Source organism: Protobothrops mucrosquamatus, unplaced genomic scaffold, assembly GCF_001527695.2.
Source record: "Protobothrops mucrosquamatus isolate PMUCROS unplaced genomic scaffold, P.Mucros_1.0 scaffold2101, whole genome shotgun sequence".
Classification (NCBI taxonomy): Eukaryota; Metazoa; Chordata; class Lepidosauria; order Squamata; family Viperidae; genus Protobothrops; species Protobothrops mucrosquamatus.
The window spans coordinates 40872-66528 of record NW_015388203.1 but is presented as its reverse complement, the minus strand read 5'-3'; the positions used below and the strand labels follow the sequence as shown (position 1 = coordinate 66528).

General features: G+C 37.8%; 1 protein-coding gene across 5 annotated transcripts in view; it reads left to right on the top strand.

Moving 5' to 3' along the window:
• The window catches only part of MUSK (muscle associated receptor tyrosine kinase), a 42464-nt gene that overhangs the window by 10871 nt on the left and 5936 nt on the right, over positions 1–25657 (top strand). For 2 of the 5 annotated variants that reach the window (XM_029285715.1, XM_029285714.1), the window contains exons 7-12: positions 5849–6008; positions 7009–7015; positions 15695–15961; positions 17104–17279; positions 23890–24079; positions 24874–25065. In XM_029285715.1, coding sequence (XP_029141548.1) covers positions 5849–6008; positions 7009–7015; positions 15695–15961; positions 17104–17279; positions 23890–24079; positions 24874–25065 — 992 coding nt within the window. Of the gene's footprint in view, positions 1–5848; positions 6009–7008; positions 7016–15694; positions 15962–17103; positions 17280–18560; positions 18586–18954; positions 19047–19954; positions 20115–23889; positions 24080–24873; positions 25066–25657 lie in introns of all 5 variants that reach the window. The other 3 variants (XM_029285713.1, XM_029285712.1, XM_015824073.1) reach the window with 3 other exon arrangements.

The window sequence follows — 25657 nt, the reverse complement described above, 5'->3', positions numbered from 1 at the left end:
CGGCCGTCTTGTACGGCAAGTTTAAAAAGATACCATTGACTGAAAGACTCTGCTCCTATGGCTCAGGAGAGGTGGAGACCGTGGACACATACTCCTTTGATGCTCTTTCTATAGAGATATTCGAAAAAACCATATCCTTCCAATAATCGATAGGTATCCTGGCTGTTCTGACACTACATATCTCCATTAGCTGCTTAAGGACAAAGAGGCTATGATTACGGCACAGGTGGCTAGATTCTATGCAGCAGCATTGGGGATTCGTCGGAAACATAAATAAGATAAATATTATTTTTAGATCTTTTTAATAATTTTTTTATTTTAAAATTAATGTTATATGTGTTCTTATTCATCATTAGATCATGCTCAGTGCATGTATGTATGTATGTATGTATGTATCTATGTATGTAGCCTTCAATTGGATATTTTATTGTTTCTGGCCATATGGCTGTAATAAATGGATTTGATTTGATTTCATTTATTTGGGCACTGAAAAACTGGGAAGCTACAGGATTATAAAGCAATGTGTGTGTATGTGAACAAAACCCAAATATTGCACATTTTTTATCAATATGTATATTACAAATTGTTCATTTTAGCCTACATGGGCTCTCCTACTTAAATTAAACACAATAACTTTTGAAGAACAATTAAGCTAACAAAAAGGATGAAATTTGCCCCTGGGTAAGATAGATGCCATGAATCTTATGTGTAAATATATATTATTTTTACTTCAGGTGCTCATACATGAGTGCCATTTATTGTATAGGCCAAAAGGCATCACCTCTGTACAACTGGACACAAACTTGGGAAAACCCTGATGTTTGCGAACAGAAACACAATCTCACCTGCACATCCAAAATGCCAAAGGTGAAGAACGAAGGACTTCCCACCCAGAATTCTGATAAGACCTGATTGTGTTCAGTATCCACAGACTTCAGTTTCTGGATGGCTTTTAATTTTGAAATGCCCATGATCTTCTAGTTCAGTTTATTTTTATTAGTGAATTTAAAACATTAATCTATGTCCACAGGAAAACGTATGAATTTCACATAATGGATGAACCAGGTCAGTCAGTTGCAGTTCAGTACTGCAACTAAGTAACTTGGTTCACTCTTCCTGTGAAATTATGGTTTACTTGAACTTGGATTATTGTGTAAACCACAATACTGGGATGGTTTGGCACCATATGCTAAGCCACAAGCAACCAAATCATGTTGCAGTTTTGCATAATAAGTGAGTGCTAACTCTGAAAAAATGGCAGTCTCTTACAAAGTGTTTGCCCTAACACTGTCAAACACCTTGAATTACTTATAGAATTATTATTAGATAATAATTCTAATAATTAAATAATCATTATCTTTTTCATGGATTTCTAATGGTTCTTGGACTATGAGTCATGGGATTTCTGCAAACAGTTGCAAAGTGCAGCCTGACAGTCTCCAAATTCAAACAGAAAAACTGTCATCTTAGAAAAGCTAAAAATACAGTTTTTTAACAGTGTGCAACCATTTTTTCATTGGTTTCCATAAAGCAAATGGCAAGCTGCAATATCTAACTCCCTTTCAAGCTGTTTTAAAATCAGCTGTGCCAGGGATTCCTTTACCTAAGGCAGACTTGATGAGAGATTGCCCATAAACTGAAACTGTTTGCAATCTTCCCTAACTTATTTTCCAACGCTCTGTGAGTTCATTCAGTGAACGTGGCAAGGAGAGCTTTCTGAGCTGTGTGGTCCAGGCAGAATGAACTGTTCTGACTCACCCTTCAGATTCTCATATTTCTTCTAATAAAAAGCCTTTACCCAGAGCAGAGTATCATAAACATATCAACTTTCTTCAAGTCCTAGAAGCAGCCTTGTTACTGGATTCAAAAAACCAAAACGAAATTTAAAGAGGAGAAAATAGAAAGAGTTGCAGTAAACTTATTGAGCAATGAAGCTTAATGAGGCCACATGCTATTTTAATTGATAAAGCTTCTATCTTCATGTAGGATCCCAAAAAACCCCTCTATGTAACGTTTAACGTAAACATTTAAATATTTGGGAAAAAGTTCAGGCTAAGACCCAGAACCTGAAGCATAATCCTGAATAGACTTTGTGTGAACCATCAGACTGTGTGGCAAGTATATGTTTATTGTGTTGTGCCAATTCAGAAAATGGAGTTAATTGAGTAACTCATGCGTAAGCTAATTGTGGCTAACCAAGTCTATTTATTTTGGTTTATTTAGCTTACAGTACCTGCACAGCTATATCAGTTTTACAGGACTGGGCTATGTATGTGAGCCAACCAATAAAAAAGGCATATATAATTTTAAAAATTGCAAAACTCCCCAATAAAGATAGATAGATGCACTCCCACATACTCTAAAAATCTAAAAGCCTACTGAAATAAAATCCTCCTTCCTCCCTTGTCTCCCTAGTATAAAAATACACATTTGCTCAGCTGCAAGTGTATGAATAGTCTCTTTGCAGAGATATCTATTAATTCCATGTGGGAAAGCAGTTTCGCTTGGGAATATTATTTAATCTGATGTGTTACCTCAGTCATTACAGCACCTGGATGAACTGAAGGAAAACTGAGTTCATGCCTTGAGGAAATTACTTCTACACTCCAGCAGGAATGGTTTTGGCACTGTTAAATCCAAAAATGATTTCTGCAGGAAGATATTCAATGATTACATATTTTATTCAGAATGAAGTGAAATGTTTCAGCAAAAATGGAAAAAGCAACTCAATCACCTTGGGATTTATTTAACTGACATAATAGGCATTTTTTTCATGACTTTACTTTTGATATTTTTTTTTTAAATTTTAGCATGGGGGGCATATTAATGTAGGAATTACAATACTCTAATATGTAATTAAAGGAGTGTGTGTGTGTGCAGATATTCATGCCAGTCAGAGTAAATCATTGAACAGAAGTGCTAAATTATTAGCCCTTTTACATCTCTATTCTTATTCAATCAAGTATTGGGGGAAATGACATTTTTAGGGAAAATATTTTCATATTAGTTCATTTATTACACATTCAACACCATCAAACATTTTAAGTTTAAAGCTTTATGTTTAATCTTAAAAGCAACATTATCTCTTGGCTCCACTGCATCTAGAAAAAGGTACAAATTTCAGACAAATTAAATCTTTTGTGATTCTGTAAGGGTTAGGACGAAGCTAAGCAACTTGTTATTCTTTCTTCAATAATTTTAGTTCTATTATATGAGATAAAAATGCCAAACAGACAACTTTTATGTTCCTTGATTAATCCCATTTCCCAAGATTCTTTGGTTTTAAGCTTTCACATTAAGGTTCAGATTCCTGACCTAATTGTCTCCAGGCTTCAAAATTCAATCCCTCCAGATCTCTTGTGAGATGGTGTTCTCGTTTCAAATCCTATTAGATTTTGGTCATTACGTGCAAGATCACCAAACTTGCATGAGATTTGGCAAATCTGTGAGTTGTGATAGGGTGGTTTTTTTTTTTAATTGTGTGTGGGGGTGCATGTATATGTGCTTTCAAATCAGCCTTAATTCCTGGGACTATATGGAAAAGCCTATGCAGTTTTCTTGGCAATGGTTTCTTATTTCTTTCTTCCTAGAGCTGAGAGACCCTGACTGGCTAAGGGTCACCCAGGTGCCTTCCACGTTGAAGGCCAGATTAGGACTTCTGTCTCACTGCTGTGGGAAGTCAGAGCCCCAGAGAAGGAAATATTAAAAAGGGGAGAAAAATATATTTCCTCAAAAGTATTTTAAAAAGCAGAAACCAACTTTGGCTCCAAATCTCTCTGCCCCAAGCAAGATCTAGCCCCATACAAATGCAGATGTAAAACCATCAGAAAGTTGAAGCTAGAGCAATCAAGAAGACAAAGAGAAAATCTGCATGCCCCACCCAAACTCTAGGAGTCATTAGCCCCATCACCTGGGAAGCAGGATATGATACTAGGATTAAACCACAGATATCAAGGTCTAGAAAAACACTCAGAAATAGCCTCAAAGTTCATGCCACAGGAACAGGAAACTATTCCAAACAGGGCTAGAGAGGGTATAAAAACCTACTACCCATGTGCTCACTCTTTTTCTTCTCCTCTGCTCCTTCTTGCAAGGACCATCTTTCTGCTTCAATAAACTGTAAACTTCTTCCCAAAGCAGTCGCCATGTTGCTTATTTATCCCCGGCTTGGATGAACCAGGATGAAGACTTTACTTCTATCACTGCTTAATTACTAGATCAAATTCTCCTGGTCTATAGTAGTAGTAGTAATAGTTTTGGAGTGAGGTTGCTATATTAAAAAAAACAATGTACAACCATTCTTTTTTCTCTATTGATCTTGAAAAAAGTATAAGAGCATTGGGAAACATTGAAAATTACCAAGGTAACAGTTAAGAGTAGCAGAGCTGGAAAGGACCTCGGAGGTCATCTAGTCCAAACCATTGCTCTCGCAGGAGACTATACTATTTCTGTCCAGTCTTTTCTCAAAAACCTCCAGTGATGAAGTACTTACTGCTTCAGAAGGCAAGCTGTTCTCACTGTTAGGAATTTTCTCCTTAGTTCTAGGTTGCTTCTCCCACAGGTTAGTTTCTATTGTGATTGCTCTGGATCTCCTATACCAGCAATGGCGAACCTTTTAGAGACCGAGTGCCCAAACTGCAACCCAAAAACCACTTATGCATCGTCGGGTGTTGGCTGGGTGTGGCCCATTGGGTGGGTGTGGCCAATTGGGTGGGTGTGGCCCATTGGGTGGGCGTGGCTGCGGTGGTAACGGCAGACTGGGTGGGACTAAAAAGTTCAATCAATCAATTCCAACTTTGCAAGATCTTTTTTTTCCCCACGAGAAGTTGAAATTGACTGATTGATTGAACCTTTTTTTTTTTTGCACACGGCGGCAGAGGCCTAAAGCGAAAAGGTTTTATAAAACCCAGCTGAAGGCCTAGGACTGGGGTGACGGCACGTGTGCCCACAGAGAGAGCTCTGAGTGCCGCCTCTGGCACCGTGCCATAGGTTCGCCACCACTGTCCTATATATTTCCCTAAACATGGCAAGACAAGTGCGTCATCAAATAATAGTTTTACAGAACCATGACATTTAAACCTTTTTAAACTTGAAAGACCAATGTGTTGGAGAGATGAGACACAGGTTTCATAAAATAAATAGATACATAACTGTGATTCCTATCCTATCGTCAATGAATACATATGCTTTAATTATATTGTGAGTGGGCCATTTTGCTTTAATTGCATTCATGCTGAAACGATGCACACTTATCAGTCTCCCTGAATTTACTCAAATGTAATTCTGATTGAACATACGTAGAACTGCCTTATGAATCCCCTCAGCTGTTGAAATAGTTTCTTAATGGAACTACAGGTAGTCCTTGACTTACAATGGTTCATTTAGTGACTGTTAGCAGTTACAACAGCACCGAAAAAGTGACTTATGACCATTTTTTCACATTTGTGACCGTTGCAGCATCCCCATGGTCACATGATCAAAATTCAAACGCTTGGGAACTGACTCACATTTATGACGGTTGCCGTGTCCCGGGGTCATGTGATCACCTTTTGCGACCTTCTGACATGCAAAGTCAATGGGGAAGCCAGGTTCACTTAACATCCGTGTTACTAATTTAACAACTGCAGTGATTCACTTAAACAACTGTGGCAAGAAAGATTATAAAAGGGGTTAAATTTCACTTAACAAGTGTCTCACTTAGCAACAAAAAATTGGGGCTCAATTGTGGTCATAAGTCGAGGATTACCTGTATTCCAAGGGATGGGGATACACAAAATGATTAATGTTCTATCTCCAGGACTATGCAGGAGATCACATTCCCAGTTTCTCGTTTCTCTCTTTACTTTAGGTGTCAGCAGGATCCATAGTAGAAACAGTAGAAGACAAAATGATTGATTCACGGCTGCAGGTTTATGTCACTCGTCCAGGTTTATTCACCTGTATAGCCACCAACAAGCACAGTGAGACTTATGGCACTGCAAAAGCTGCAGCAACTATTAATGTTTCAGGTATGCGTTGGGGGGGGGGAAGCTTCTCTTGAAGGATTAGATGACATTTAACTCCAGCCTAGGATTTTATTCGTGTTCAGAAACCTCGTAGAATGTGAAAGGCACACAAATGTGAGAGGCGTTAGCTTCCTTGTAATTTCCTCCAGGATAAACATAATTTTGAGAATTGGTTTTGTTCCTGGCTGTTTCCCCCTGTAATATATTTCAGATATTGGCACAACTTTAGCTACCTACATGCTTGCTGCCATCTTCATTACACTCTCCTAAAGACCACTTTGTAAATTCATCCAGAGGAAGGAAGCAAGGAAGGGTGATGAAGTGTTATATTAATATCCCCTAATGGCCATGCGGAAATAGTTCAGTGAGCTTTTATCATCTTGAGTATAATATTTACAGTATGTTGGTAGTATGTTGGTCTCCAAGGAAAACAGAACTCCAAAATATTCTTCATTCACTAGGACCATGTACATAACTCTTTGAGGATGGAAAATCATGGCGAACTTAGTCTGATTTCTTTTTAATGTGATGCTCTCATAAAAGATGATGGAATGGAATGGTGATTTGCAGCCCTACCACACTGGGGAGACTTTAATGAAATCCATTCCTCCATGCAAATCTAAACCATGTGGTAGCTTTTCATGTATGTCATACTTCAAAAAGCTTTTCAATATTTCTTCCCCATTATCATATTTTGCTCTCTTCCAGCTTTAACCACTAGGATAATTAATTTTCTGCATTTCTGCTCCAGTGGAGCCTCATTTGTTTTTTTGTGGCTGCTTTATCAAATTATCCTTACATTTGTTTTGGGCTGTGTTTGCAGTGTATGGTTTCTGACAGCTACTAAAAAAAAAGGAAAATGTGATCAAGTACTTTCAAACTTATTTCTATTCATAAATATATTAATATATTTTTTTAGAACAATGCAAATTGCACTGACAATTTCCTTGTCTCTCCCCAACTCAACTCTTTGTTTCAATGAACTTTCTGCCTGTTCCTGTAGAATGGAGGTAAGAAAAATCTTGGCATAATTATTACTAATACTGTGTGAGAAATGTATGTAATCACTTGGAAAACTTTTTTTTTGTTTGCCCAAGATGAAAATGGGTGCTTGCCAAGAACAGTTGTGCTCTTTTACTTTCAATTAAGTCTATTTAAAATACAGATCACAATATTTTCTTGGTTCACTTCTTTCTTTTTTTGCAAAAAGCAGCTTGTGATGGAGGATTTTGGTGTATGGCAGAATTTAATCAAGAAACAAACCTGTGGAGTAATGGAATATTGATAAAGCTAACAATGTAATAGCTTAATGTAAAGTAATATTAATAGTATCGTTTAAACAGGGAAGTTATATCATGAAAAAAAAAGAAATATTGATAAAGCTACAGGATAAATATATATCTTATAGTATATCAACCTGTCAAGTAACTTTAAGTTGTTTAAACGTCACAATTTAACATTATAATACAAATTAATTTCTGTTTTACCTTAATTGTTATAGCAATTAATTACCTTGCATGTGTGCTTCAGAAATACAAATAAATGATATTGGTTGAAAATTCAAGGGTCGGCTTATCAGTGGATGGGCTTATCTGTGAATATATATGGGATATCCAGTTACTTTAAAAAAGTTGAAGAAAAAACCTCAATTAAAAACCTATTTAATTGAGGATAAGTCCATCTGCAGATAAGCCAAACCCAATTTTTAGGATGTATTTAAGTAGCTAAAATTCTTAGCTTATCCTCAAGTATATACAGTACGACTAATTTGGGTGTAATCTAGTCATAGTAAATATTGAGGTCAGTTTCAATAAGGCTATGAAAGAATAGTTATTAAAAATAAAATTTATCATTCATCTTAGGCTCGTGTATATAGAAATATACACTCAGAGGCTCCCTTTTTGGGGGGGCTAGTTCATTCATAAAATGGCTGCCATTTGGGAATGGCTTTTCCTGTTTATTAACTGTATAGTATATTGAATGAGCTCCGTTAAAAAAGACAACTGATGGGATGTAGTCCTCGACTTACAACCATTCATTGGGTGATTGTTTGAAGTTACAAGGGCACAGAAAAAAGTGACTTATATGTTTTTTACACTTACGACCATTGCAGCATCCCCATGGTCACGTGATCAAAATCCGGACACTTAGCAACTCATCTGTATTTATGTGATCCCCTTTTGAGAACTTCTGACAAGCAAAGTCAACAGGGAAGCCAGATTCACTTAAAAATTGTGTTTCTGACTTAACAACTGCAGTGATTCCCTTAACAACTTTGGCAAGAAAGGTCGTAGAATGGGGTAAAATTGAGTTGAGAACTACCTGGTCTCACTTTTGGTCCCCAGAATGTTCACTGCATTGAAGGCAATAAAGTTGATGCTAGAAATTAGTATTTTGCTTGACCGTTTGTACGTTTCCTGTGTGTGTGTGTGTGTGTGTGTGTGTGTGTATGTGTGTGTGTGTGTGTGTGTGTGTGTATAATGTATGTATATGCATACATACATTAATATATTTTATGCATTTTAAAAATATTGTTTAAAAATTTATTCAAGTTGGGGCAGAAAGCCGAGCTGGTGCTATGGAACGCCAAACATTTTGGAGCATTTGCAATTTAATAAAAGTTAAAACCAGAGCCTGAAGAGGCATAATAATAAATGCAAGTTTACTGGAAATAAGGCTGATCTTGAGAGAGACAGGATACAAATATAAAACATACACAAAATAAATATATTGTATCATCCTCAACTTTTTTATTATGCCACTAGAAAAAATTAATTGTGAGTGATATTCCAATAGAAGCAAGATTAGGACAGAGATTTTAAGTCATTCAAAAGTGAAGAGAGAGAGAGAGAGAGAGAGAGAGAGAGAGAGAGAGAGAGAGAGAGAGAGAGAGAGAGAGAGAGGATGCTAATTGCCCCACAAATTGCCTCAGAAACAAAGTCTCTTGAATGGAGACTTTGTGTTCACTAAAACAGACAAATCTTGCTGGATATATACATTTCCTAGACCTTATTACATTCTAATTTTATAACAACAAAATTACAAAGTACTCCCTGTCAAAGCTATTAGAATGAATCATATGCCTAATTTTCAGAAACCATGTAATTTGATGAATTAAAGTTGATTGGATCTATTCCATTAAACACATTTGGGGGAATCTGTTTGCAGGCATATTCAGCAATTGAATAGAATAGATACCAATATGTTATGTGTTCTGCTGGTAAGATATTTCTTTCCTCTCCCAAAAACCCCAAGCCGTGTTTCCAAAAGTATCTAACAAAATTGCAAAGTTTAGTGAAATATAATTCGAATTACAAAAAGTCTTGAAATTTTGGAATATAGCTTCGATAAGAAAGTAGTTTAATCATCTTTGTATTTTCTGATTTTTTTTAGCTTTTTGCTTTGAAAGACCAAAAGTGGGTTTTAGTTTTGTGCACAAGAAAGTAAACTCATTATCAGAGGAACTGAAAATAATGGCCCTATAGACTAAAATGAGTTTTCCAAAAAGTATTGGAACAGCTTATTATTGCCATTTTTAATTTATTTCACACTCAATTACCCAGATTAGTTTAATTATTCGATATTGTCTTATTTCATTGAGGTAGTTCTCTTATAACTCTCTTTTGTTAATTATTAGGCATTTTAATGTTTTTATATTTACCATAACCATGTTAACTGTTACAGATGTTTTTATTGATTGCTTTGTAAACAATCAGCCTATATTCAGTGTTATCAAAATAGGACAAACAAACAAATTATGGCTGGATTGTACTGGCAATGGGCTAAGCAGAAAATGCACATCTGGCTAGAAACTGGATAATTTTACTGAAACTTACTGATATATGCATAACCTCCTGGTGGTCCTCATCCACAAGTTGGTAAACACTGGAAACAGAGTATCAGAAATACCAGATGTTTGCCAAGTTTATAGGCCAACGTTGAATAATAGCTGCAACTAAAGAAAAAAAAAGAGAATAAATACAAACAAAAGCAAAAATTGAGATCCAGTCTCTAAGCTTTTTCTTCCTGGCATAAACAGAGCATGCCAAAAATGTGTAGTCTTGACAGCATTTTCCAGGATCCATTCTTCGTATAACAAAAATATTCCATGAAGGATAATAGGTCGTGGCAAGATAGCAGCCAAATCGGTCAACCAAATTCCCACAGTTGGAAATGCAGGTGAGAAGGCCTTTGAGCAATGTTCATATGACCTGTGATTGACACATAGTGTGCTGGTCAAGGCCATCCTTTTATTTTGTTATTGCTTTTAGAGGGATTGGAAGCAACCTCTTGAAGGCACCCATCGGGTTTTTTTTCTGCCAGTCTAGATTCCTTTGGCAAGAAACCCAGATATGCCTTCTTATAGAATTTGCGTTGTTTCTAGAGCTTAAGAGTGTCAACTACATCCAAAGAATTGGTTACTTTCTGTCAACAGCATTTTTAGCATTGTAGTTTTATTAAGGCTGTAGAAACATGGAGCCAAATTAGGGTACACAATCTGGAAAAGGAAGCAGCAAATTCAGAAACAACGGCAGACCAAAAAAACATTGCTAATCTGCATGGACCTAATAATGAACAAACTTTGCCTGCTAGATGGATGAATAATCTGATTCAGTTCAAAGTGATTAACTTTACAGATAAGCAATTTTGGGGGGGCTGGTGTTGGTGGTGGTGGGGTTAACATTCAATTACTTTTGTTTACCGAAAGTAATATGTTATGAGCCCCATCTGGCTAGGTGACAAAGGCAAGCTTTCAGATCAATATTTTTCTTTTTCTTGTTATTGAAGGGAGTCTTTTGATTTACATTTGGTTTAAATTAAATTGGTTTCAATTTGGATATCTATTGGTAATTAAAAAATGCTATTCAAATCTCCCAATGGGGCCTCAAAAGAGCAATTTCCCCATGTAATATAAAGGCTGATAAGAGCAAGCAGAAAATCAACTGGTCGCAGTCAAATCTGCAGTGGGACGGTATAAATTCAGACTTGATTTCATAATGTTTTTTCCTCATTATTTAAAGCAAAGCCTAAATCAATCTACTTTTCACATTTCATAAATAAATAAGGAGATTGAGAAAGATAGCACATCGTTCTCACATCCCCTCTATTCAAGAGAAAGGGATAAAAAAATATAGACCGGTCTATCCGCTTGCCTTCTGGCCTATGAGACCTGAGGTGAAGCTGTATTTTCACTGTTCTCAACAAGGATCCCATAACTTTCAGGTGTGGAAGACATGAAGCTGGTTCCCTGAGAGACAGTCGGGAAGGCAAAACTCCCCTTCTCTACGGGACTGGGACAGAAGGGAAAATGAGCAGTGGCCCAGAATCTACCCCACTCTCTGTGCCGAGAAAGAGGCCAGGGATGTCTGCAGGAGGGGGCCAAAATCAGCAAGGTGGTAGAAAGAATAGTGATGCCCCTTTTGCTTGCAGTGACATTGCACACACTTTCAAAAAGGGCTTGCATTGCCCCATTCGGTCCACCATTCCTCCAATTTTGATACCCCTCCCCAACACTATAAATGCTCAGCTCCACCCCAATAAAAGGGATTACAAGGTCATAAAAAGAAAGAAAAAATCTTAAGAAGACAGTCCACAACCAGTCCACATAAAATAATAAAGTCCACCCCCTAAAGGGATACCATTAACATATAACAATATATACTTACAGAGGACAGCCGTCTAATAGGCATCTGCTAACAATTCTTAAATGTGTAATACCTATATACCATTAGTCTGTTATTTTGACCAAAAGATACTTCTCTGATAGCAACGTGCCTTGAAATGAATTAGACTGGCCCTAAAAACAAGACTAAACTATTAGCTGACTAGATAAATACTCAGATAGGCAAAATTCAAGGACATAAACCCAGGGCCTGCTCCTACTCAAAGGAAGCACTAGACTAATGAGGCCTGAGCTTATTCAATAACCTTAAGGACCCACTTAGAGGAAAACAGTAACAAACTGCGGATGCAGACAATGAACAGGCTGCTTATAGCATCCCCAGAGATTTGGCCGGCAAATTTGAATTCTGAATTCTGAACAGGAGCCTTGTTTTTAAGCGTTGAAGATGTCCTCCTACGTGTTGCTGCAAGCCCTGCTAGTTCCCTTCATTCAGAAGCCTGTCTTTGACACAATGAAGGCTAGGAGCGGAGCTTATAAGACTACTGGCAGCATCTCTGTATATCATTCATAAAATCAGAGTGGAAAAGACTTGAAGAAATAGGACTCCTGGCTGGCCCTGCTATATCCGCAGGGTTGCTGCACAGCGATCAAGTTACAGTCATCATTAATCACTTCCTTTCCTTCAAACTTGAGCTGAGGGAAAAAGCCATCCAGTTCCGGATGGTGGGCAAAAAAAGCGGTAGAACTAAAGATGCAAGTTAAGTTGCAACGCTGAGAAAGAATTCTAAAACGGAGAAAGCTGACCGGCATTCTTGCAGCTGGAATTCATCTATAAATATGGAGTGTTTGGAAATGCTCGTCATCTTGTCAAAAGCAGGCAACTCATTTTCCTCCAGGCGGACGGATTGGTGAATGTGAAAGGTTCTGCAAAGGTGCAGTTAGCTGGCATTTCCAAATATTTAGAATGGATATAAATTGGACTCTGTGACCTTTGAGTAAAGCTTCATAAAATAATTGTGGCTGAGCAGTCCTGTATGTGTTTCGTATGAAGGGAGCTGAGTGGTCTGGAGGAAGAAGAATAGCCTTTGTTTTATTGTGTACTGTCAGAGTCAACTTGTGCAAGAATGGGCAGCCATATAATTTTTGATAAATCTATAAATAAGTCTCTGCCGTGAAAGGGTTACCGTTAGGATGGATGTGCAAGTGCATTTAACAAGACATTGTAGGCTAATGATTTTTGTGCACTTGCCTGTAAAGCAACTGTGGAACAAAAAACAGTCCTCAACATTATAAATGCCTTAAGGACCTGGCTTTTCTCCCAAACGTTGAGGGATTAAATGATATATTTGCAGGCATGGGCGCCAGGTTTTCATTTTTATTGTTTTTTAAATGTTTTATCTTTTAATTGAGTGCGTTTTACAGTTTTTTAAAAATGATTTTATTGGAAGCCGCCCAGAGTTGTCTGGAAGATGGGTGGCTACATAGATGCTTTAAAAAAATAAAATAAAAGTGAAATATTGGCAGAAATGCCTTGGTTTGCCATCTGTGTCTAACATCACATTGGTAATCATGATTTGCCAGAGTCAAATGGATTCCTTGGAACAGTAATTTCCTTTAGTAATTAGCCACTATGGGCAGTCCCCCATTTTGAACTGAGTAAATTTGCAATCCTTGAGCAAGACACATGGGGATAGGGGTATAAAAAGCAGTCAAGATGGTAGTTGTGGCCTTGCAATCAAAGACCTGTCCTTTTTGCAACAAGCATAAAAATAGGGTCACTTTTTTCAGTGCCATTGTAACTTTAAATTGTCATTAAAGGAACTGTTGTAAGTTGAGGACTACAAGTATAGACCTGAGACTCACTGCTTTTTGCTTGAGGCAGGATTAGAATACAGTCTCCCAGTTTTTAGCCTGATGCCTTAAACCAGTGATGGCGAACCTTTTAGACACCGAGTGCCCAAAAACCGCCCTGTCCCCCGCCCTGCCCTGCCCTGCCTTGCCCACTCCACCCCCACCCTGCCTGCCCGCAGGGCCACCCACCGCCTTCACGGCCTACCGCAGCAGATCGCCCAGGCAACCCTGCAGCACCATGGCAGCCACACCCTCCACCCATACCCTACACATCATCTGCGTGTGACGGGACGCAAGGGTGGAGTCTTGTCCCTGCTGCCTGGATGACATGTCTTTGGCTGTGCTGCTCTGTGTGGGCCGCACCCAGGGGCGACTCTCCTCTGGGGGGGCTGCTGGTGAGGAGGGGGCCACAGGGGGAGGCGGGACTGGGGCAACGATGCACGTGCCCACAGAGAGGTCTCTGAGTGCCGCCTCTGGCACGTGTGCCATAGGTTCGCCCCCACTGCCTTAAACACTACACAAATTGTCAGTCTCTGTCTCTGTCTGTCTGTCTGTCTGTCTGTCTGTCTGTCTGTCTGTCTGTCTGTCTGTCTGTCTGTCTCTCTCTCTCTCTCTCTCTCTCTCTCTCTCTCTCTCTGCAAGGAAAACTGCACTTCACTGTTCTGGAGGCTAGGTTAGGTTGACATATTTAAACAACATGTGTGTTCAATTACTATATTCAGATACTTTTTATTTGTTGGGCAAATGGCCCAAAGGAAGAAGCTGTGCATGTACAGTTGAAAATATTTAGCATCTGCCAGACACACCAGAGTCCTGATTGCATTGAAAAGGCCACATACTTTCCACTTATTGAACAGAGATTTTCCATAAGATCTACTTCCTAATATACAAAAGTTTAAGGATGCCACTTGCAGAGATCTGTGACTTTTTATTTTGAATTCCTAAATTGCAGATTTTGAACAAATGAGTAAATAGCTAGTTTGCTATACAAAGTAGTGGATATGCTTTTGAGGGTCCAAGCAACTCTCTATCAGGTGTCTTGGTTAAAAGCTGGTATGTGTGTGGAGGGAATAGGGAAATATGACTGATCCTGGGATGTGTGCCTGTTAGTTTTAGCATTATTATTGGGAAAGAGAATGGATTATTAGAGAAAATTGGGAAATTGTTAGATTACCTTGGGAGTTATCCTAAATCTTTTTGATAAAAGAGTGTTGATTTTAACAGCTGGGATTAATCATTCCAAAAATGTGAACTTCCAAAATATTTGCTTGCTTTTTCTTTCCAACAAACCTGGGAGAACTTCTAGGAATCTCTTAACTAAATTCCATACTTGATCAGAATCTGGTGACTTCAACTTATTCTAATTAAGAATGTCAACTGCAAAGATATGGATTAAAGATCAAATATGCTGTTTCTTTCTTTTCATCTGTTTTTTTTTTTAAAAAAACCGTTAGTCTTCTCACTTGATCCAGAAGTTTTAGGATTATGAAAGATTGCAATTATTTTGAAAATCTTGCCTGATCTACTACAGGGGTCCCCAAACCCCAAGCTGTGGACAAGTATTGATCAGCAGCCCATTGGAAACCGGGCCGCGCAAGCAGTGGCCAAGTGTGTGAAGCTTCATTTGCACATGTACGGGAGCTAGGTTGCATGTGTGAAACCATCCCTCCCCCCCCCCCCCCGCTGCTGCTGCTGCCAGTCCATGGAGCCGGAATGGTTGGGGACCGCTGATGTACTAGACATAACACTCATACATATATTGTACAGGTAGTTCTCACTTACTGGCCACAACTGGAATTAGCAACTCTGTCATTAATTGATAACGATTGTTAAGTGAGACATCATGTGACTGCAACTTGCAATTTTACTGCTGGTTTCTCCATTGATTTTGCTTGTCAGAAGTTGGCAATGGAATGTGCAAATGGTGATCACGTGCCTGTGGGATGTTGCAACAGTTATTAAATACCCATTGGCTGTGAAGCATCTGACTCTTGATCACCTGACTACAAGGAAACTGACAGTGTGAAGGCTGGTTATAAACTTTACTTTCCATAAAGTTATTGTTCTAACTTTGAACAGTTGCTAAACTGGGCAAATTAAGCAAGGACTACCTCATAGTCCTCAGAATTGCCATTGTTATTTCTTCAATGGCTGTACACCTTTGCTCAGTTCCAGCCTGCATGGAAATCTTATCTACATGTGTTTCTCCCATCAGCAAATTCTACAAAGGTGATGCAGGCTACTGCAGTTCATATCGGGGAGAGGTGTGCAGTGCTTTGTTGGCAAAGGATGCATTTGTTTTTTTTAATACTTCCTATGGAGACCCAGAGGAGACCCAGGAATTGCTTGTTCGCACAGCCTGGGCTGAGCTGAAAACCATGAGTCCGTTCTGCCGTCCAGCCGCTGAGTCACTGCTCTGTCACTACATCTTCCAGGAGTGCAACCCCTCCAGGATTGGACCTGCTCCAAAACCTGTTTGCAGGTAACAGAAATCAGCAAAACACTTTGCTTTGGATTCTTGGCTTATCCCACAAATTATATGACGTTCCGTTACACAGCCTGAATTTGAGATGTGTGACTCAAGTAGGCTTCTTTTCTTGAGAACGTGATGATGGTTGACTTCACCACTATTCTATACACTGTAGTATAAATATGTTCATATAAGCAATGATCCGAGTGCATTTTAGGATTAATTGATATAATATTTGAAATTGAGGGGGTCGGCAAAAAGAGGACAGGCATATTGTATTTCTAATTCTTGCACAAAACGCAACTTCTGCTCTACTGGATCAAAGCAAAGATTCTTTTTAATTTGGCATTCTGTTTTTAGAGTGGGGCACTTAGATAACCCCCCCCCCCAGAAAAAAAACCCCAGACAAACAAGAAATATGCACAATGTAACTTCCCTTTCTCGTTATTTTATTCCATCATTTCACAGTAAATACACATTTTCCTCATTAGGTCCTTCGTGGCAATGATCAAAAAGGCTATGTTAAATGTTTGCCTCCATTCAGGGCCTCTATCCCATGCCATTGAAAAACATGCTTTGGACATGTTCTGAGTTTAAAGTTGTTTAGCGTGGGGTAAGAGGTTGCATGGAATTATTGGAATCTGACTAGCAATGTTTTCCACTTTTGAATCAAGCAAGAGTATAGATTCCCAGATCATTCTGAAAACATTAAGCCTCCTCAGATCTTTTCTGGAGTAAGTTTCTTCCTTCACCTAGCAACTCTGTACACAGAGACTGTCAACCACCTGTTAGCGGAGTAAGAAGTATAGCTTTCTATTTATCTTACAACTGCAGTTGGCTTTTTGTGAATGGGTGTTCGGCCATTGCTGTTGACAAAATATGCTAATACATGTATGCAAAATGAACAAAGAAAACAAAGCCAAAAGGTGGCATAGCAGTACCAAAAACAGAGTCCCAGACAAGATTTAAAAGATAATTAATTTCAGTGGACAAAACAGATCCTCCACTAGTTTAAAAGAGATTCATGATCAATATTCCTTTGCTGATCTTATTTACACCATTCTGTGGCTGTGTGTTTATGTAACAGTCCATTGTGACTGCAATATTGTGATTGTATGGCTGACTATGCATTCCACTGTTTATAAACGATGTAGAGAGCATTGCCTTGCTGTAAAGGATCTCTACTGCTTTAAGGAATGGCTTGCGATGGAAGAAAATGCCCGCAGAGGTATTTATAAGCCGGCACTGATGTTGCTTACTTTGCCAGAGTGTAACAGACTTCCCAGCATGCACCAAGATCCCACCGTCTGCACCAGGATCCCACATTTTGGTAAGTGCCTCAGTAAATTGCAGGATAGTGTAATAAAACTTACCTTATGGAACACCCTCCTCCCAGCAATCTGGCTGACCCTCACCCTTTTTAGCCTTCTGAAAAGCCATCAAGAGCTGACTCTTCACACGGACACTGGACTAGAGTGAGGAGAGCCGAGGGATGGTGGTTGGGACATCCTGGGAGGATGAGGTAGTCCTCAACTTACAACAGTTTGTTTAGTGAGTGTTCAAAATTACAACAGCACTGAAAAAAGTGACTTATGACCATTTTTTTACACTTACAACAATTGTAGCATCTCCATGGTCACATGATCAAAATTTAGATGCTTGGCATCTGACTCATATTTATGACGGTTGCAGTGTCCCAGGGTCATGTGATCGATCACCTTTCGCGACCTTCTGACAAACCAAAGTCAATAGACAAGCAAGATTCACTTAACAACCGTGTTACTAATTTAACAACTGGGTGATTCACTTAACAACTGTGTGAGGAAAGGTCATAAAATGAGGTAAAACTCACATAACCCCTGTCTCACCTAGCAACATAAATTTTGGGCTGAATGAGGTTGTAAATCAAAAACTACCTGTTCTGTATTTTTAGTTTCAGGTTTTCTGGTTTGAGTAGTTTAATTGTGATTGGAAGCCTCTCAGAGTTGTGTTCGAAGATGGATGGCCATACTATTTTTTAAAAATAAATTAAAGAAACATCTCCCCCCTTGCCTCACAAAAGTTCTTGTGAAAATTATGTATTTGACATGAGTGCTGTCAGATCCAGAGTCCTGCCCAATTTCCCTTCCCGTCTGTTTCCCAATTGATTACAAGGGTAGGGTATATATTAAAAAATGTAATAAATAGTCATGGGTAATGGGATTCTGATTTAGCCTCTGAACAGTCAAGGACACAACAAGGCAAGAAGTAAAAGAGTTTTGCTCTTAGGTAGAGGCACATATCTGGCAGCTTGGGCACCTATGAAATGTTCAACCTCCACATATCACTGAATGCATTTTAATCAAAATGTTGAGGATCTCTTTCATCAATTGGAAGAACAATGTAACCCACAGAAAAAGGTCAGGTTAAAATGTTCTTTCCATGATGATTTATACTTATCTGCAAATGGTGGATCATCTAGCTGGGGATAAAGGCATAGCTATGATGATTGGTTAGTAACTTAATGTTCCTTTAATTATGTCATACTAAATACCACAGCACCAAACCTTTTATCTCGGGGATTACTATATAGGATCTTGATTACATTTTTTCTATCTTTTTCTTTCCTCAGAGCTGAAAAAAGAAGGCACAACAAGAAAGCAGTTCTCTTTAGTATATGAAGTTTTAAAAGAATATATGGTTTTGTAAAAAGTGTTGGGCAATTTAGTAGGATGGGCAGAAGGTTCTTGACTTTAATAGTAAAAATTTAAATTAAATTAACTGGTCTTATAAAAAAAGAGAAAGAGTCTGAGGTTTAAGAGAGCTGTTACAGCCGCCCCATAAATTATCTTGCTGAGTTCCTGATCTGTCAAAAAGACGCCAGTGAACCATATTCAGTCTCCCCATTTAACCCTTGAAAAAAAACTTTATTTTTTTCAATATTGCCAGAGCAAATATGGTCTGTCCACTAAATGGAATGTATTCTATACTGTTATTAGACCATCCTGTTTAATTTTGTTTCTCTTCAGAAACTTGTTACAAAGGGAATGGGGCAACATATGAAGGTTCGGTGAATGTCACAGCTTCTGGCATTCCATGTCAGAAGTGGAGTGCACAGGTAAGAAAAACTATTTTTCAAGGTGGAGGAAACCTTTCTTGTAAAGTAGATTTGAATATATATATATCTTCCTCTGGGAATCATTGATATCAAATCATTTCTGGGCAAGGAAGTAGATTAGCCTTTGTGTACAGGAAAAGAAAGATGTGGGCTTGTTTATGTCAAGTTTATTTGAGATTAAAAAGCGCTTTATGTTGGGAGATGAACAGCACAGTTTGAATTGTAGGAGAAACTTCCTGACAGTGAGGACAATCAACCAATGGAACAGCTTACCCCCATCGCTGGAAGTTTTTAAAAAGAGACTGGACAATCATTTGACTGAGATGGTATAGGACCTCCTGCTTGAGCAGGGGGCTGGACTAGAAGACCTCCAAGGTCCCTTCCAACTCTATCTATTCTATTCTATTCTATTCTAAAATGAGAAACACATTGCTGGCATGCTTGGGGATTTTGTTCTTTTTGTGTTGCAAAATGAAATGGGCCGATCTTCCTGACTAATAAAATACAGTTCTCTTCTGCAGCTCTCACTGATTTGTTCTGGGGTTCTTTCTACTGAAAAAAAAAGTACTAAAAATAAGTATGGAAACAAATCAAAAAGGTGGTAATGTATTTTGAAAAGTGGAGAAAATCAACTCATATTCATACTTTCCTGCAGAACTTTCTTTTAAACAAATTAATGTGACAGCAGAGTAGACAAATGGTGGGATATGCAAAACATATGGCCGGAAAACAAGTTGATCATTCCATTCATATTTTTAAATGGGGAAGATATAGCTTAGTACTGATTCATCAGCTCTTCCCCCCTGGAGTTTTCATTCGCTCCAAAATTCTGCTATTATTGCTTCAAAAGTGCCAAAAAGTTGAGAAAATACTTGAAAAATATTTACTCTCTTCTCCCTTGTCACTAGGTTCCTCATGCACACAGAAAAACACCTGAGATTTTCCCAGAGCTCTTCGATGCAATCAATTATTGTCGTAATCCAGGAGGTGAAAATGCACGGCCCTGGTGTTATACAAAAGATCCTTCTATACAGTGGGAATATTGCCACATACCTCAGTGTGAAGATGGTGAGATCACATTACAAATATTATTCAGTCAAAAGGAGTGTTTGGTGTGAATTTTACCCAGGGGATCTAATCCAAAAGCTGCAAACTCACTATTTCAAAACTTATTTTTTTAAAATATGTTTTATTGATTTTTTTTAATATAGTCACCTTAATATTTGGTAAACAGCATGTTGTCTGGGTTTATAGTTAAAAGCAATCAATAACAGTTAATTTCTATAGTTCCATAATCCACATAGTAGCTTTCTTTGATTTTCTCTTTTTCTGAAAATATTCTCTTTTACCAACCTTAAATTAGTACATTTTTTAGTATTTTGATAGATAACAATTGAATATAAACATTTTTCTAGTATTTAACAACTACATCAATATAAAGCTTCTTTTCTGATTGATCATCTTAATTACCTCATCATAGATCCTGTTTTCAAAGTTCTTATTTAGATTTGTTTTCCCTGCAATGTTCAAAACGTTCTAACCAGTTAAGATTTTCTCAGAGTTAATTACACTTATTTAAGTCTTTTTCCTCATACAAGCCATCCCAACAATTTTACGTTTCTCATATCTTAAAAAAAAAGAAAAAGAAAAAGAGAAAAAAGAAGGTAATAATATACTACTTGAGAAACATGTCCCTCTTAAGCTAAGATACATTTATATCCAGAATTTTTCTATCCCTTTTATCTATATTCAAACAAATGGTTAATCTTTAAACATTCCATCTAATAAATCCAATTGTCTAATCTTTTGAATCTATTCAGAACATTCTTATCAATTGAGATTTTCTCAAGATCAATTACGCTTAAGTATCTAAAACATTTCCCTCATATAAACCATCCCAACATTTATATATTTCTCATATCATAAAAAATACTATGTTACTTGAGGGGCCCATCCCTCTAAAACTAAAATACACTTATATCCAGAATTTTTCTATTTTTTTAACCATATTCAAACAAGCGTTTAATCTTTAGATATTCCCTCTGATAAATCCCATCTTCTAATTTCTTAATTCTAATTTTAGCCTTTTCTTTTTTTGCCAAACATCTTTCCTAATCAGGAAAGATGTTTGGACCAAAAAGTCTTCCCATAGTCTTGTAGATGTTGTTGTAAGTGCAAGAGACAAATCCAATAAGATGTTTTTGTGGGAGAATTTCGCCCCTTCGCATTCATTGAAAATCTTTTTCTTTCTCTCTGTCTTAATTTCTCTTATCATTTTTTTGTCTCTCAAGTTCTCATAATTCTCCTGACATCTCTATAATCCATTTTGTCGAATCTTTTTTCTTGTCCTCAGACTTATTTTGCAATCTTGAAGTGTAGGTTATCTTTTCCATGTCCAATATTTCCTACAAGTTTTTTTCTGCCTCGGTTAAGTCATAATTCCTTGCATTGTTGGGTTCCATCTTTAAATCTCTTTTCTCTGGTTTATGTTCAGTTGTCTGCTTTATCTGATCACTTTTCTGAGCGGGTTTTTTTGTTGTTGTAAGGTTAAATTGAAGATGTGTTCATTTATATTTTCAAAGTTATTTTTAATTTCCTCGTGGTTTGAAATCATTGTCGTTTGAATTAGTTGCAACATAGCATACATTTCCTCCTGGAAGGTATTTGTTTTCTCTTGATATGTACTTTCTGCAGATCTCTGATGTTCCATGATAGCCAAAAATCAAAGTTTTCCTTTCTCTGCAAACAGAGTCACAATTCAATAAGTATTTATAACCCAGGAAGGTCAATTTTTTTCCTAAGATTTATAGTTCTTGCCTTGTAGGTAGCCCAAAATGTTTTCTTTTCTTTGTTTCAGCTGTTCTCTGTTTAGTTAAGACATTGAAGGTCACAAAAACTACTTATCTTTTTCTAGGCTTTCTGCCAATTCCTGTATTAGAGCAACTACAGTTGTATATTTTCATCCAGCACTAGAGGTCAGCAACAGTTTGTTTTTCAGTTTTCAGAACAAACAATTACTTTCTTCTGTTTTCATCAATAATCTTTTGAAAAGAAAATCTTAACAAATTCCACCAATTTCAAACTTATCCAGATTTAAGTCTTATATTCATTTCATTTCAATATATTTCTGTCCTCCATAAGAGTTTAATTTGCCGCTTCCTTCTGTGGATGGGTGGGACAAAAGTCCCCCTCCTTCTCACTTCTTAGTCCTCAAACGACAAAAATAAAGACTGTTGTCATGGATTCCGACAGACAGAGATGAATAAAGCAGAACTCCAAGGCTTGCAAATTCCTCAAAGAACATGCTTATTAGTTACAAAGTATTGGCACAGTCAAGAGTGAAACCAAGTCTGGATACACCCATTTAGGGTCCCCAAACAGGAAAAAAATCGGCCGTAGGGTATGGAGCCCCGCAATCCCTTGGCTACTTGTGCTACTGCGCAAAACTGGAAGCCTACTATTTCAAAACTCAATTCAACATTACTCTATAAACTTCTGTTTCTGTTTTGAATTTGGCTGTAAACAATAATAAAATGGTTCTGAAATGTTTCAGTATCAGTAATTAAATCTGATAATCGATGATGCTTTTTTCAGGATGGAAGAAAAGTTAACCAATAAAAAACCATCTGTTTTTGAATTCACTAAGTTGCAAGGGTTTAACCTGACTTGCTATACAGTAATAAAAATAAGTGCATCACTGAATCTTAGCTATTCATATTGATTTCTTTCTTTCTTTTGAAAAACTCAGGGTGATGTACAGTATATGTCTCTGGCATGTTTATTTTCCTCATATTTCATTAAAAGCAAAACAGTGGAATTATATTATGAAATTAGGAGTGGAGATTGATTTGATTTGGAGATTTGGCACTTGTAAGAAAAGGGGATTACTTAAAACTCCTTATCTGCAGATTCTTCCTACAAACAGTACTATGGTATTTTAATCTCAGTTGGGCATATTGGTAACTAAAATCATTTTGAAGTCACATGTGTTGGGACAATTAAAACAGTTTTAGAAAGGTTTGGTGGCTTCTTTCACGACTGGGTAAAACACTAGGACTGTTTCAGAAAGTTTGCTTGCAACCAAAAATCCCTCCTTGGAGCATCAGAGTAGCTGTGATCTTTAGAAGGTTCATGGAGCTACTGTGAAGACTGTCCCCAGCTGTCAGTTCATGCATGCACATGTACAGCTGTTTTGCTGGCAATCTCCAAAGCTGGTATGTGTGTGTCTGGGCCTTTAAAACAGCTGCAGTCTGGCTTTCCAGAGAAGGTGATTGCTTTAATGTTACAGGGGGAGGTGTTTTGTTTGGACCAATGAATTTTGAACAGCGGCTCTGTCAAATGCATTGTTGCACCCCATTAAAAATATTTCTGTCCATTATCACTTACAAAACAGTGCAGACTGCAGTTATGTAAAAAAGCCCACCAAATAATTATATTGGGGAACATAGTTGCTTGCATAGTTTTATGGGTGGGACTTTTAACTTCATATTGGGGAATTGTTATATATGTATCCAGGCTTGGTTTCACTCTTGAGCGTGCCAATACTTTGTAACTAATAAACATGTTCTTTGAGGAATTTTCAAGCCTCGGAGTTCTGCTTTATTCGTCTCTGTCCATCGGAACCATGACAATAGTCTTTATTTTTGCCATTTGAGGACTAAGAATGTTATGATTTTATCCTCAAATATTTTTCCACACTAAATACAAAAGCCCAATTCCTATTCCCTTCAATTCACCAGACAGTGCTTTTGCTTATGGAGGCTGCTTTCATACTAATTTCCATGGCAATATGATAATAGCAACAATGCCTCTAAAAGTGAAGTCTGATTTGTTTCTATTTTAGATTCCTTGGCATTGGGAACAACAAAGTTGAGTACAGTATCTCCACATTTCCCTTTCTTCTCCTCTCTCTCTCCTACCTACTCCATGACTGTCATCATCTCCATCATCTCCAGCTTTGCAATGGTCATCATTCTCATTATTACAGTCCTTGTTTGTTGTCGGAGACGCAAGCAGTGGAAAAACAAAACAAGGTAAGTGTTAGTGAGCCACAATCAGATTCAGCAAAATGAAGAGTTACATCAACTTTGCTGAATTGAGGAGCCAGTTTAGTGTTGTGATTAAAGTGCTGGACTAGAAACCGAAGGAAACTGAAATCTTCCTTTAGGTGTGAAAGCCATCTGGATGACTTTGAGGCAGACTCTCTCTTTCTTGTCATTCTATTTCTATTTACAGGGCTTTGTATTTTGGGATCCCCCCCCAGTTTTTTCTCTTCTCTTCTGTTGTCTCCAGACACTGCCACATTCACTATCCAGACTTTTTCTTTTTGTCTTTCTTATGGACAATTGTTAAGTCTGGGATGCAATGCGGCAGGTGCTTGTGTGTCTCACTTCTAAAGTCCCACGGTAATTTAGCTTCTTCAATGTAGCTTCTTCAGTGTTGTTTTTTCATTATCCTTACATGGCCAAAGATGGGGATTATGTGGCCTGAAGTCCTTTGAAACTGGACGAATCAGTTTAGGGAAGAGAGCTTTTTGTATATAGGCAGATTTAGCCTTTTATAGGTGTCATCATTTAGTGCGAAGTGTCTTGGATATAGATGCTTCTGAGAGTAATACTGGAGACAGGATTACATACCTTAAATGACAGGGAAATAACTTCATTGTTTAATTTGTGTTTTATCAATATTATAATATGCCTCTATTTTTGTATATTCCATATATCCTGGCTGAATGGACGCTAGAATTTTGAGTCACAAAAAGTTGTTGGTTGGTTTGCAAGGCTTATTCCAATTCAGCCACAGATTCTTTCTCTCTCATTCATTTCAGGGAGTTGGTACCACCAGCTCTGACCACTCTTCCTTCGGAGCTCTTGTTGGACAGGCTGCACCCCAACCCCATGTATCAACGCATGCCTCTACTTTTGAATCCCAAATTATTCAGTTTGGAATATCCACGAAATAATATTGAATACGTAAGAGATATCGGAGAAGGTGCTTTTGGACGGGTCTTCCAAGCAAGGTAAACAAACTGTTAACCAGTCATGATTTGGCAGGTATCATTGAGTTCTTTCTGTTTAAGTCCTACAGGGTTAAATAGTTAGAAAATAGGGATGTATTTAAAAGAATTGTATATCACAGATAGATGGCACTACATAAGCCAATATTAGTGATATCCTCCTAAATTCCCTTCCAGTAAGAAAGCTTTCCCACTTATTCCAGGCATGCCAAGGCCTTTGCTGCTGTGGTACTATTGTGATTAAGGGGGAATTCTGACTTAGATGCATTGGCTCCTCAAACACCAAATGTCTGCTGTTCCTTTTATACTGAGCAGAATGACCACTGGGGGAATATATTATCACTAAGGAATATATTATCACTTCATATGGTGACTTCATATAGCCATATGAAGAACAGTTGCAGGAACTGGGTATGTCTAATTTAATGAAAAGAAGGACTAGGGGTGAATGATAGGAGTGTTCCAATATCTAAGGGGCTGCCACAAGGAAGAGGGGGGTCAACTTATTCTCCAGAGCAGCTGAACAAGAAGCAATGGATGGAAATTAATCAAGGAGAGAACCAACCTAGAACTAAGGAGAAGAACAATTAATCAG